Raw genomic sequence first — 13,670 nt, 5'->3', positions numbered from 1 at the left:
TAAATAAATGAAAAACATTCTATTTCATTGAGATAAAGATATTTAAAAAACAACTTTATTTTCCTTTTCCCCACTGGCACAAATCTTCCTTGGAGACAGACTTCCTGGTTGAGGTGGTAGGTGGCGGTGCCTGGGTGGAGGGAAAGGAACAGGCAGGCAAAGGACACCCTCAGCCTTTCTGCTGCATATCCACACTCGGAGGCCGATGTGTGTCTGCAAAGTGCAATAAAGCAAGGCACAATAAAGTGAAGTGCAATAAAATGAGGTATGCCGCCCTGGTGGTTTTTCCCAATGGTTAGAGCATAGGCCCGTGCACCAAAGCGTTGCGGGTTCAATTCCCAGAAAAGGGCACATACCTGGGTTGCAGGTTCGATCCCTGGCCCTAGTCAGGGTTGTGTGGGAGGCAACCAGTCAATATGTCTCTTTTACATCGATGTTTCTCTCTCTTCCTCCCTTTCATTCTATCTGAAAATCAATGGAAAAATATATCCTTGGGTGAGGATTAACAAAACAAAAAAAAAGAGGTATGCCTGTAACAGGTTAGCTGATTATAATCAATCACTTATAGCTGATCTCTCAGAAGCTTTGACAACAAAGAACAAAATAAATCCAAATCTGTATTATTATCTACACTGTAGAACACAATTGAGTGAATACTCACCAGAAAAATTTCAATGGCACCAAGGATATACATGGCTGCTGCAAATGTGGTACCAAGATAAAAGCAGAGGCCAACAGCTCCACCAAACTCTGGGCCCAGTGCTCGGGAAATCATAAAGTATGAGCCCCCAGCTAAAACACAAAGAGGTACGTGAACAATCATAAGTAAGAAGAATAGCCCTGGCCGCTTTGACCCAGTTGTTAGAGCATCAGCCCGCGGACCAGAGAGTCTCAGGGTTGATTCCGATCAAGGGCAGGTACCTTGGTTGTGATTCCACCCCCAGCTCTGGTTAGGGTCATGTGGGAGGCAACCAATTGTGTCTCTCTCACACTGATGTTTCTCTCTCTGTCTGTCTCTCTCTCCCCTTCTCTCTCTCTCTCCCCCCCTTCCTCCCTCCCACTCTATTTGAAAATCAATGGGAAAATATCCTCAGGTGAGGATTAAAAAAATAGTAAGAATAAAAACATGCATGAAGAATAAATATTTGAGACTTTTGAAAATGTTGAATGTGACAAAAAGCAGATTTGCTAGTGGGAAGTAAAAGATGAAACCTTCATGGTAGGATGTATTGCACAGCTAACGCTCCACAGGGAGCAGCACAATCTGTCAGTATTAGAAAAATATCAGAGAATATTTACTACAGGCATGAGAAGCCCAATAAAATATTTTCTAACTAAAGGAAGTTAAGAGCCCGGCTGGTGTAGCTCACTGGTTGAGCATCGACCAGCATACCAGAAGGTCACCAGTTCAATTCCAGATCAGGGTACATGCCCAATTTGTGGGCCTGATCCCTGGAGGGGGGCACACAGGAGGCAGCCAGTCAATGTTCTTTCTCATCGATGTTTCTCTCTTTCTCCTTTCCTCTCCTATAAAATCAATAAAGAAAAATATTTTTAAAATAAAAAATAAATAAAATAATAATAAAGGAAGCTAAGAATACAATAAAAATGAAAGATTCTAGCCTAGAACATAAAGACATTTTTAAAGAAGAGATCCTAAAATCAAACAGTAGTGGTGTCTATGGCCAACAGATTAAAATGGTATTCTAGCCCAGCCGGTGTGGCTCAGTGGTTGAACATCGACCCATGCACCAAGAGGTCGCCAGTTCGATTACTGGTCAGGGCACATCGCCAGGTTGTGGGCCAGATCCCCAGTGGGGGGCATGCAGGAAGTGGCCAAAGTTCTCTCTCATCAATATTTCTCTCTCTCTCTCCCTTCCTCTCTCTCTAAAAAATTAATAAAGAAAAAAAAATTGAAATGGTATTCTATTCCTCGAAAGTTTACACTTCTGGCCTTCACATCATAAACACAGTGATCACCGACAATCCCTGAAGTCCACACTTAGCCTGCTGACCTGGGACCACTCCATTGGTCGCAATGGCACTCATGGAGATAGCAGTCAACATTGTCTATAAAGAAAAAGAAGGGAGAAGACTGTTACTGTATAAAGAGAACATCTCTGTACTATTTCCCATCTGTGGACCACAGACAACCGATGGAAAATTTACCTCTACCTACTTTTATGGAGGGAGTTACCTGTCATACCTAATGGCATGGAAATGAGATGATGTGGTTCAACTCATTACACAAGTCACACTACTATTACCTGGAGAGTTCTGTTAAAATACCCCTACATCAGAATCGGTAGGTTAGGTGCTACTGAGAACCACTGATCTCCCCCGGATCTCCTAAACAACTTGAAAAGCAGATTAGAAACCAACTGAAGGCTGGCTACAATAACAAGAGCAATATTCAGTAAGGAAAGGAACTACTGAGGATTACTGAACTCATATGAACTGTATTTTAAAAACCACCTGGTAGCAGAGCAGAGCATGGCCTGCAGACAGGGAGTGGGTGGAGCAGCGTGACCTGTTAGTAGGCTATTACAGTAGTTCCGTGAGAGGTGAGGACTGCAGGGGCAGTGGGAATGTAAGGGAAGGGTTGAATGTAAGAGATTTCACAGGGAGACATGATTGGCCTGGGTAGCTGAGTGGGTGTGAGAGGCAATCAGGGAGCCCAAACACAGCACTAAAGTTTCCAAACCAAGAAACTGGGGGAAAAAAAAAAATGGTATCATTAATTTTAACTTGATAATGATACGGACTATGACTGCTTACACTTCTCTGTAGAGTACTCTGCTGAGCATAATGCACATGGAGGGTATAATGGTGACAGTAATAACAGAGGTCGGTCGCTAGTTAAATAATAATTTTTTTATCCTTACAAGAGGATATGTTTATTGATTTTAGAGGGAGGGGAGGGGAGGGGAGGGGAGGGGAGGGGAGGGAGAGAGGGAGAGAGAGAGAGAGAGAGAGAGAGAGAGAGAGAGAGAGAGAGAGAGAGAAAGAAAAGAAACATTGATTGGTCAAACCTGCAACCTAGGAATGTGACCTGACAGAGAATTGAACCCATAACCTTTTGGTCTACAGCACGACGTTCCTATCAACTGAGCCATCCAGCCAGGGCAATAAAATATTTTTTTAAAAATCTATCAACTTATAATAAAATTGATAGATGTGGTTGGGAAACAGGAGTTTAAATTAAAGGAAGATTAAAATGTTCTCAGCATGGCGCTGGCTGGTGTGGCTTGCTTGGCTGGAGCATCTTCCCACACATGGAAAGGTGGCAGGCTGGATTTCCATAAGGGCACATACCGGGGTTTTGGGGTTTGATCCCCGGCCTGATCGATGTTTCTCTCTCACATTGATGTTTTTCTCTTTTTCTCTCCCTTCCACTCTCTAATAAAAATCATATCATCGTGTGAGAAAAAGAAAAATGTTCTCAGTATGGTGGAGAGAAGACCCGGAAAAAAAAAATCTGAATTTCTGGGGAAGAGGACATGAACAAGACTTCAAAACAAAACAAACACTCCTCACCCCTAAACAACAATCAGTTTTGTTTCTCAACACTCTACTGAAGTAGTACACCCCATTTACAACACATTTTCTGTCACAACTTTGGTGCTACCAAGCTCAAATTGTTTGTGGTCTGAATCCTTTGCAGGCTAGATCTTCTACTTCTGTAGAAGACTTCCATTGTAATTTCTGGTACATCTTATTAGAGCAATAAGCAGCGAATAACTGACACTAAATAAGTGAAAATCCTTTTGACTTTAATATCAAAATAATCTCTCCTGTTGAAATGAGTCTTTCCCTAGTATTCTTTGTTTTATTCCCAAAGAGGTCAAGTGCATATACTCTGAAGCACTGGCAAGGTTCCAGGTGACCTCCAGGAGCCCCCTCTGCACTTACACAGCAACAGCAGATAAGGACAATTGCAAAGGCCTGAAGAACTCCGGCTGTGCCCACCACCCAAGTAAGGCGTAGAAACAGGATCACTCCAAAAATATTTTGTAGACACGGGAGGTAGACACCCATGAAGGTACCCATTTGGGGGGTCTGAAAAAAAAAGACATTGACAAAAGAAAAAATTATATAGTCATCTAGAAAAGATGACTTTATCTCTTTATTATGGTATGAAAACTTGCTCCCCAACTACCACATTAATGTCAAAGCAGAGATAATAAGTTTAACAAATACCTTAAGAGAGGCACATATAAAATCCCCAACTTATAAATGTGTATCACCATACTTTTATTATTCCTAGAGCTATGCATTTTTAGCTTTCATAGGTCCCCACATGTGTCTACATAGGCATTTGACTACAAATAAACTTTTAAGTTGCACTCCAACAACAATTTCTGTTGTTCAAAGCTGTTAGCTTTCCCTTTTCATTTAAAAATGGACTAATGGCTTGGTCTTCAGAATTTGGTATAAATCCTTCATAGTAGTTTGTAAATACAGTTGGTAAAACAAATATTTGAGTGTTGTTTTACCCCTGAACAACCAAAAAACTAACTTGTAATATTGTTCCATATTTTCATTTTGATAAAAAAGACTAACGTTTGGTCTCTGAAGAACCCAGAGAGCGCATAGCAGATGGGCGCGTGGACACTCTTCTTCTGAAGAGCGGCTGCCTCTTGCTGGAATGCCCTTCTCCTAGCTATCACATGGCTCACTCCCTCACAGCAGTTAGGGCCCTGCTCAAATATCACCCTATCAGCCTCTCTAAAATAGCAATGTCCTCTGCTCAGACTCCCTTGCTGGCCGGTGGCCTCAGTCTCTTTACCCTGCTTATATTTTAATTAGAACATTTACCAACATAGTTGAAACATCTTAAGGACGGTGTCACCAGATTAAAATTTAGACTGCATGACAATGAGATATTATATGTTCTTTCTGCGCTATGAACCCACTGCCCAGTACAGTGTTGGCATATATCAGGCACTCAATAAATAGCTATCACAGAGCATAGAGTGATGCCCTGGATATTCCTCCTTTCTTATATATGGGGCTCTTTTTATTTGTCTTTGTTTTTTTCTTGTATTAATTATTTTTAATTTGTTTTTGTTACAGATGTTTCTCCTTTTTCCCCCCATTAACACCCTCCTCCCCAGCTTTGTTGTCTATGTACATTGGTTATGCATACATGCATATAAGTTCTGTGGTTTATCTCTTTCCCCCCAACTCCCGCTCTTCTGGGGTTTGTCAGTCTGTACCCTACCTCTATGTCTCTGGGTCATTTTTGTTCAGCAGTTTGTTTAGTTCATTGTATTCCACAAATAAGTGAGATCATGTGATATTTGTCTTTCTCTGCTTGGCTTGTTTTGCTTAGCATAATACTCTCCAGGTTCCTCCATGTCATGTCAAAGGATAAGAGATCTTTCTTTCTTACAGCTGCATAGTATTCCATTGTGTATATGTACCACTGCTTTTTTATCCACTCATCTACTGATGGACACTTGGGTTGTTTCCAGGTCTTAATTATTGCAAACAGTGCTGCTATGAACATAGAGGTACATATATTCTTTCTGACTGGTGTTTCAGGCTTCGTAGGGTATATTCCTAGAAGTGGGATCACTGGGTCAAATGGAAGTTCAATTTTTAACTTTTTGAGGTAACACTATAGTGTTTTCTACAGTGGCTGCACCAGTCTGCATTCCCACCAGCAGTGTACTAGAATCCCCTTTTCTCCACACCCTCGCCAACACTTGTTGTTTGATGATTTGTTGATGGTGACCATTCTGACAGGTGTGGAGTGATTTGTCTTTGTTTTCTAAGGTCTCACCTTAGTGGGCTTCTTTTTCCCTTCAGCGATGTTCTCTGCCTCTTCATGTTCCTTTGCTCCTTGAGTCAAATTAGTGTAATTAGCCATGCGGTTGAGGAGAGAAGACACCTTTGGCCTGGTGTCCATTTCTTCCTATAAAACCAGAAGTATGGAAGAAATGAGTGATGAAGAACACACTGCAAATTAGCATCAAAGTGACTGCTTCACCAGAAAACTTCAAAGTAAATATGATCAGTATTTCACAGGTAAATATTTTAAGACGATTTATCAATGAGACTTTATTTCCCCCCACATTAAACTATTACACTTAGCCCGGCCAGTGTGGCTCAGTGGTCGAGTGTCAACCCATGCACCAAGAGGTCACCGGTTCGATTCCTAGTCAGGACACATGCCCAGGTTGTGGGCCTGATCCCCAGTGGGGGGCATGCAGGAGGCAGCCAATCGATGTTCTCTCTCATTGATGTTTCTCTATCTCCCTTTCACTCCCTCTCTCTAAAATCAATACAGGAAAAAACAAAAAAACAAATGGGGTAGAAAACAACTATTCTCAAATCTCTGTTCCTAAAATCTGTCCTAGTTTTCTCCTTAACATTACCTCAAAGAGTGCCAAGTTTTTATCAAAATATTCATCTCCGTCTTCGTAACTGGAATTATTGAGATAAGCATTTCGAGCTTTCTTACGGCCATCATCTGGAAGAAAAAGTAAACCAAGTTAGTTTCTCGTGGATACTGAAGCAGCAGCAGCACCAAATAGCAATCAGTTGTCTCTGTATTAATACAGAACCCATTTTCATACTCAAATTTTAATCTGAGTGGTAGAACCCAATCAGCATTGCTTGAAGAATGTGGCTCCCTCTCCAACAAGAGCAAACACAAATCTCTGAGAGTAAACATGGGTCATTCCTTTTCTCAACAACTTGAAGACCTCTGGAAATACTGTCCTTTAGGACTCCAGCCCTGTAGGGTCTCTTAAAATCACCCAAATCTATAATGGAAAAAAAAACTGCACACTGAGCACCTGCTCAGTCCTGTGCTAGACACGGGCCACTTTCCACACTGCTGCTGTTGATAACGGCAGTGAAACCTCTGCCTCCAGTGCTGTGACCTTCTGGAAACACTATTATTTTTGTACAAACACTTGCCACATATTTTATGTTCAAAGAGGCACCCCACAAGAATTTGGTGAACTAGATATGAAGAAAAAAAGAAAAAGAGACTAGGTTTCCTAAGACAGCAGTGTTTGTGTTGTTCGAACGATTTGTTTACTTTGATTCTTTATTGTGTAAGTTATATAATTATAATTGTCTGGTGGAAGAGACAGAAAAAAATTTTTTTAAATATGTAAAGGTCATTAAGAACCAAGATTTTAAATATTGAGAAAACAGATACCAATACAAAAATTAAAGAAAGTAATTTGAAGTCCTATAACCTTAAATATATATAAGATGAGCCCTGGCCGGTTTGGCTCAGAGGTTAGAGCGTCGGCTTGCAGTCCAGAAAGACCCGGGTTCGATTTCCGCTAAGGGCGCGTACCTCAGTTGCGGTTTGTCCCCGGCCCTGGTTGGTCGTGTGGGTGGCAGCCACTCGATGTGCCCCTTTCACGTCGATGTTTCTCTCTCTTCCTCTCTCCCTCCCACTCTATCTGAACAAAAAATGTCCTCGGGTGAGGAATAAAAAAAAAAAATGTGTGTGTGTGTGTGTATATATATATATAAATAATGACCTTGGGAAATAGGCAACAGTCTATCAAAATAACTGGGTCACACCAAAGGACAGAAGAACCAAACTGAAGAGGTTGCCACTAGATAAAATGGAATAATATGACTACTAAACAGAAATAATGCAATGGATTGAAATGCAAATACTATATGTGAAATATCCAACATACTTTAAAAATCACTATTACAAATACCGTATTATTTTACTTATATGTGGAATCTAAATAACAAGACGAACAAATAAAACTGAAACAGACTGAACGACACAGAGAACAGACTGATGGTTGTAGAGGGGATAGGGGTTGGAGGACTGAGTAAAAAAAGGTGAATGGAACAACAATGAAGTATCACCTCACACCTGTCAGAATGGCCGCCATCAACAAATCATCAAACAACAAGTGTTGGTGAGGGTGTGGAGAAAAGGGGACTCTAGTACACTGCTGTGGGAATGCAGACTGGTGTAGCCACTATGGAAAATAATATGGTGTTACCTCAAAAAATTAAAAATTGAACTTCCATTTGACCCAGTGATCCCACTTCTAGGAATATACCCTAAGAAGCCTGAAACACCAATCAGAAAGAATATATGTACCCCCATGTTTGTAGCAGCACTATTTACAATAGCTAAGATACAGCCCAAGTGTCCATCAGTAGACGAATGGATAAAAAAGCAGTGGTACATATACACAATGGAGTACTATGCAGCGGTAAGAAAGAAAGATCTCTTATCCTTTGAGACTACATGGAGGGACCTGGAAAGTATTATCCTAAGCGAAACAAGCCAAACAGAGAAAGACAAGTATCATATGATCTCACTTATTTGTGGAATATAATGAACATAACAGTCTGAGGAAAGGGGTAGTCCCAGAGACGTGGAAGTAGGGTACAGACTGACAATCCCAGAAGAGGGGGTGGTGGGAGAGAGATAAACCACAGAATGTATGCATGAACAATGGACATGGACAACAAAGCTGGGGGCAGGGAGGGAGGGGGAGAGGGGAATCAGGTAGGAAAAGGGAGAAACATCTGTAACAAAAATAAATTAATTAAAAAAAAAAAAGTGAATGGATTAAGTACAAATTGGACCTGGCCAGTGTGGCTCAATGGATTGAGTGTCCCCCCATGGACTGAGAGGTCCCCGTTTGATTCCCAGTCAGGGCACATGCTGGGGTTGCAGGCTCGATCCCCAATAGGGGATGTGCAGAAGGCAGTCAATGTTTCTATCTCTCCCTTCCTCTCTAAAAAAAAATTAATAAAAACTTATTTTAAAAAAAGTACAAAGTGGTAATAGTCGTGGGGATGTAAAGTATAGCATAGGAAATATAGTCAATACTATTGTAATAACTACGTATGGTGCCAGGTGGGCATTAAACTTATCAGGGAGATCATTTCATATATTATACAAATGTTTATACACCTAAAACTAATATAAAATAATACTGAATGTAAACTGTAATTAAAAAATAAAGTTAATCTAATCACTTTTACAGAGTTGCTAGAAATAACATGTAAATCTAAAAAGTAATAAATGGAAAGAATTAAGCAATTATCCTGCCTTTCCTATACCAACTATATTTCAGAGTAACTAAATAAAGAAAATGTCTTCATTATAGAAACATTCCAGCTAGTAAATGCAGATGAAATAATATAATTAGAAAATAAAATCACCAATTTTCAAACCCTAATGAAATAATGGGTCCAGACTTCCGGTCAAGATGGCGGCGTAGGGAAACGCAGTATTGCGTTCTCCCATAACCACATCCAAGTTACAACAAAACTAAAGAACAACCATCATCCCAAACCGCCTGAAATCAAGCTGAATGGAAGTCCTACAACTACGGAATTAAAAAAAAAAAAAAAAGCAGCTACATCCAGACCGGTAGGAGGGGCGGCGGCGCGAGGGGTGGCGGCAGCGGCACAGCGGCGCAACGGGCTGGTCCCACACCCAAGTGTGGCGGATAAAAATCAGGAGGCTCCCGCAGCTGGAAAGGTCCTTCCTGAGGACTGAGGGGTCCCCATCCCACACCAGGTGCCCCGCTCAGGTTTCCAGTGCCAGGAAGAGAAGTCCCCATAACTTCTGGCTGGAAAAACCAGCGGAAACTGAGGCTCAGGGAAGCTGACCTGGCTGGAGCCACAGGCAGCTCCCTAAAGGGCCCGCGCACAGACTGGTCGGACTCGCTCCCTCTAAGCTTGGAGGGGAGGCAGCTCGAGGGGCGCCAGAGACATACAGGGAAGAACTGAGCTGTTTGGCACTGGAGCGAGGGCTGGAGAGGGGGCTTTCTCGGGGACAAACGTGCTGTAAGAGGCCTTTGTTCCTTTGGTGAGCCCTTCCCTGGGGTGGCAGACAGTCGCCATATCTGGGACTCCAGCAACCTGGCTCACACTGGTAGCCCCGCCCTGCTAACTCCCTGAGGCTCCACCCCACCCCACCCAACTTTCAAGCCCACCCAAGCTGTTGCTACTTGCTTAACCATAGGATTGGCCTGTCTTGGATCCTGCTTCAGGTTTTTCCTAAATTCTTTCAAACGAGCAGCATCGGGTCTCAGCGACCCCCATACCTCTCATTAAGTAATACACAGAAACAAACACAGGGAGGCAGCCAAAATGAGGAGACAAAGAAACAGGTCCCAAATGAAAGAACAGAACAAAACCCCAAGAAAAGAACTAAGCGAAATGGAGATAAGCAACCTAACAGATGCTGAGTTCAAAATACTGCTTCTAAGGATGCTCAATGAACTCAGTGAGGGCCTCAAGAGCATAAAAAAGTACCAGTCAGAAATGATCGCTGCACAGTTAGAAACGAAGGAGGCTTTAACTGAAATAAAGAATAATTTACATAGCTTCAATAATAGAGTACGTAAATCCAAGGAGCAAACCATCGATTTGGAATATAAGGAAGCAAAAAACGCCCAACCAGAACAGCAAAAAGAAAAAAGAATCCAAAAAAATGAGGATAGTGTAAGGAGCCTCTGGGACAATTTCAAGCGTGCCAACATTCGCATCTTGGGGGTGCCGGAAGGAGAAGAGAGAGAACAAGAAATCGAAAACCTGTTTGAAACAATAATGGCAGAAAACTTTCCTAACTTGGTGAAGGAAACAGACATACAAGTCCAGGAAGCACAGAAGAGTCCCAAACAAGATGAACCCCAAGAGGCCCACACCAAGACACATCATCATCAAAATGCAAAAGGTTCAAGACAAAGAGAGAATCCTAAAAGCAGCAAGAGAAAGGCAGCTAGTTACCTACAAGGGAGTTCCCATTAGGCTGTCAGCTGATTTTTCAAAAGAAACTTTGCAGGCCAGAAGGGAGTGGCAAGAAATATTCAGAGTGATGAAAAGCAAGAACCTACAACCAAAATTACTCTATCCTGCAAAGCTGTCATTTAGAATCGATGGACATATAAAAACTTTCCCAGACAAGAAAAAGTTAAAGGAGTTCATCACTACCAAACCGTTATTATATGAAATGATGAAGGGTCTTTTTAAAGAAAAAGATAAAATATATGAACAAACAAAATGGCAATGAATACATATCTATCAGCAATGGAATCTACAAACAAAATGAACAGGAAGAACAGGAACATTCTCATAGATACGGAGAACATTTTGTTGGTTGCCAGTTGGGAAAGGGGTTGGGGGAATGGATGAAAAAGGTGAAGGGATTAAGAAGCACAAATTCATTGCTAGACTGACAAACCTCAAAGGGAAAGGGGTTGGGGGGGTGGGAAGAAATAAACCAAAGAACTTATATGCATAACCAATGGACACGGACAATAGTTTGGGAAAAGGTGGGAGGGGGGAGGAGGGGGTCAATGGGGGAAAAATGTGGAACATCTGTAATGCATTTTACATCCAACAATAAAGATGTGGAAAAATAAAAAATAAATAAATAAATAAAAATAAAAATAAAAAAAGAAATAATGGGTCCAGACAATGACCATCAATAGTTGCTAAAACCATTAGGCGAAAGGCTGAGGCAGAACTTTATCATGGGTGGATCAGGGTGATCTGGAACCCACTGGTCAATCTTAACATCATTAAAAGTGGGACAACACAATCTCCTAATGTAATACAATGAAAAGTACAGTGAGCAACCTAAGATGTATCCTCACTAAAAGAATGAAAGTTAAATCTAATCAAGCCTTTATATCTAACTGCCAGTTCACAGAAAACAGAGGAGAACATGTTACATATCACCCCAAATACACACCCATCAAAGTCAGAACGTGGCAAATTGTATATGACAAATAATCTGATTTCATCAACAAATAAAAGGCATAAACAAAAAAAGGCAAACTCATAAATTAAAAGTGACTTAACAGATACACCAACCAACTGCAAGGTGTGAAATCTGTGAGAATCCTGACTCAAACAAGTCAAACGTAAAAAGACATTTCGAAACAATCAGAGAAATTTGGATATTACTGATCATTTTTTTTAAAGGATAACTAAAATTATATGATATCTGGAATTTTCTTTACAATATTCCAGGGAAAGCCCTGGCTGGTGTGGCTCAGTTGTTGGGCATCATCCCAGGCATCAAAAGGTTGCCAGTTTGATTCCCATCAGGGCACATGCCTGAGTTTCAGGCTCTACCCTGGGTCAGAGCCATGCAGGAGGCAGCCGGTAGATGTTTCACTCTCACATTGATGTTTCTTGTTCTCTCCTTTTCCCTTCCTATCTCTAAAAATCAATAAAAATGTTAAAAATAAATAAATACATAATTCCAGGAAAAGCGTTAGGTGGGGGCTTAAAAACATTATTGAAGCTAGGTAATGGGTTCATGAAGGTTCATTATGATATTCTATCTATTTTTCCATACCTTTGGAAATTTCCATAATAAAAACCTATAAAAAGAAAGAAAAACATAATTCTTCTCTTCTCTCTAATGGTTCTGGAAAATTTGCAAGAGAATGACACACTTTAAAATTATCATCACTTTGAGTTATTCATTTATTCAATTAATTCAACAAGTATTTATTAGGTTCTCACAGTGTGCTGGTCACTATTTTAGGCCCTTGGGACATAGTAGTCGACAGGCAGTTAAAGATGCTGCTTTCAGCCCAGCCAGTGTGGCTCAGTGGTTGAATGTGGACCCATGTGCCATATTCTATTAATCAGAAAGAGTCTTTAAGTCCAGCCTTCACTCAGAGAGGAAAGGATTACACAAGGGCGTGAACACAAGGAAGAAAGGAGCACTGGAAACCAATATAAAAACCAATATAAAACCTGTGGACCCAGGTTTTGGGCTTGATCCCCAGTAGGGGGCGTGCAGGAGGCAGTTCATCAATGTCTCTTGTCTCTCTCTCAAAAGTCAATAAAAACATATTTTTAAAAAATCCTTTAAAAGAAAAAGATGCTGCCTGGCCAGTGTGGCTCAGTGCTTGAGCATCAACCCATGCACCAAGAGGTCGCTGGTTCGATTCCCAGTCAAGGCACATGCCCAGGTTGTGGGCCCAATCCCCAGTGTGGGACATGCAGGAGGCGGCCAGTTGATGTTCTCTCTCATCAATGTTCTATCTTTCTCTCTCTCCCTCTCCCTTCCTCTCTCTCTCAAATCAATAAAGAAAAATTATTTTTTTTAAAAAGATCCTAAAGCAGAAACTGTCTTAATGGATTCATAAAACAGGACAGGTAGCATGGCTGAAGTAGACTGAGGAAAGAAGAGAATAGTTAGAAAGTCAGGAAGAAGCCAGACTATGTCGTCAGCAAAAGGATAGTTCTTTCAAATATATTTATTGCCTCGTCCCTCCTTTTCCCACTGAACTATTCTAGATAATAACATGATGGATGGGCCAGGGACAGAGAAGGATATGAGAGTGTGCTAATGTTATTTTCTTTATTTGTGGGATAGGGGTAATAAAACAGCTTTTTCGTTCTTTTTTGTAAGTAAGAAGAGATTTAAAAAGAAGTATAAAAAAGTGGGGAAAACTGAAATAACTTAGGATGACAGAATGGTTCAAATATATCAATAATGCCAATAATTATAATAATGCAAATAGACTAAATTCACTAGTTAAAACAAAGATGGACAGCCCTGGCCGGTTTGGCTCAGCGATTAGAGCGTCGGCCTGCAGTCCAGAGAGACCCCCGGATTCGGTTCCCACTAAGGGCATACCTCGGTTGCAGTTTGTTCCCGGCCCTGGTTGGGTTGTGAGGGTGGC

The 13,670-nt window shown here is 41.1% G+C and overlaps 1 protein-coding gene across 8 annotated transcripts in view; it reads right to left on the bottom strand.

The window, feature by feature from the left end:
• The window catches only part of SLC12A6 (solute carrier family 12 member 6), a 102,777-nt gene that overhangs the window by 29,692 nt on the left and 59,415 nt on the right, over positions 1-13,670 (bottom strand). For 7 of the 8 annotated variants that reach the window (XM_036270179.1, XM_036270181.1, XM_036270177.1 and 4 more), the window contains 5 exons: positions 6,384-6,478; positions 5,789-5,920; positions 3,913-4,059; positions 2,016-2,070; positions 662-792 (listed from right to left, as the gene is read on the bottom strand). In XM_036270179.1, coding sequence (XP_036126072.1) covers positions 662-792; positions 2,016-2,070; positions 3,913-4,059; positions 5,789-5,920; positions 6,384-6,478 — 560 coding nt within the window. Of the gene's footprint in view, positions 1-661; positions 793-2,015; positions 2,071-3,912; positions 4,060-5,788; positions 5,921-6,383; positions 6,479-12,328; positions 12,348-13,670 lie in introns of those variants that run through there. The other variant, XM_036270201.1, reaches the window with a different exon arrangement.

The sequence above is a fragment of the Molossus molossus genome, unplaced genomic scaffold (assembly GCF_014108415.1).
Source record: "Molossus molossus isolate mMolMol1 unplaced genomic scaffold, mMolMol1.p scaffold_m16_p_1, whole genome shotgun sequence".
NCBI classification, from domain to species: domain Eukaryota; kingdom Metazoa; phylum Chordata; class Mammalia; order Chiroptera; family Molossidae; genus Molossus; species Molossus molossus.
Note: the sequence above shows the minus strand (reverse complement) of the source record. Positions and strands in the feature narration are given on the sequence as shown.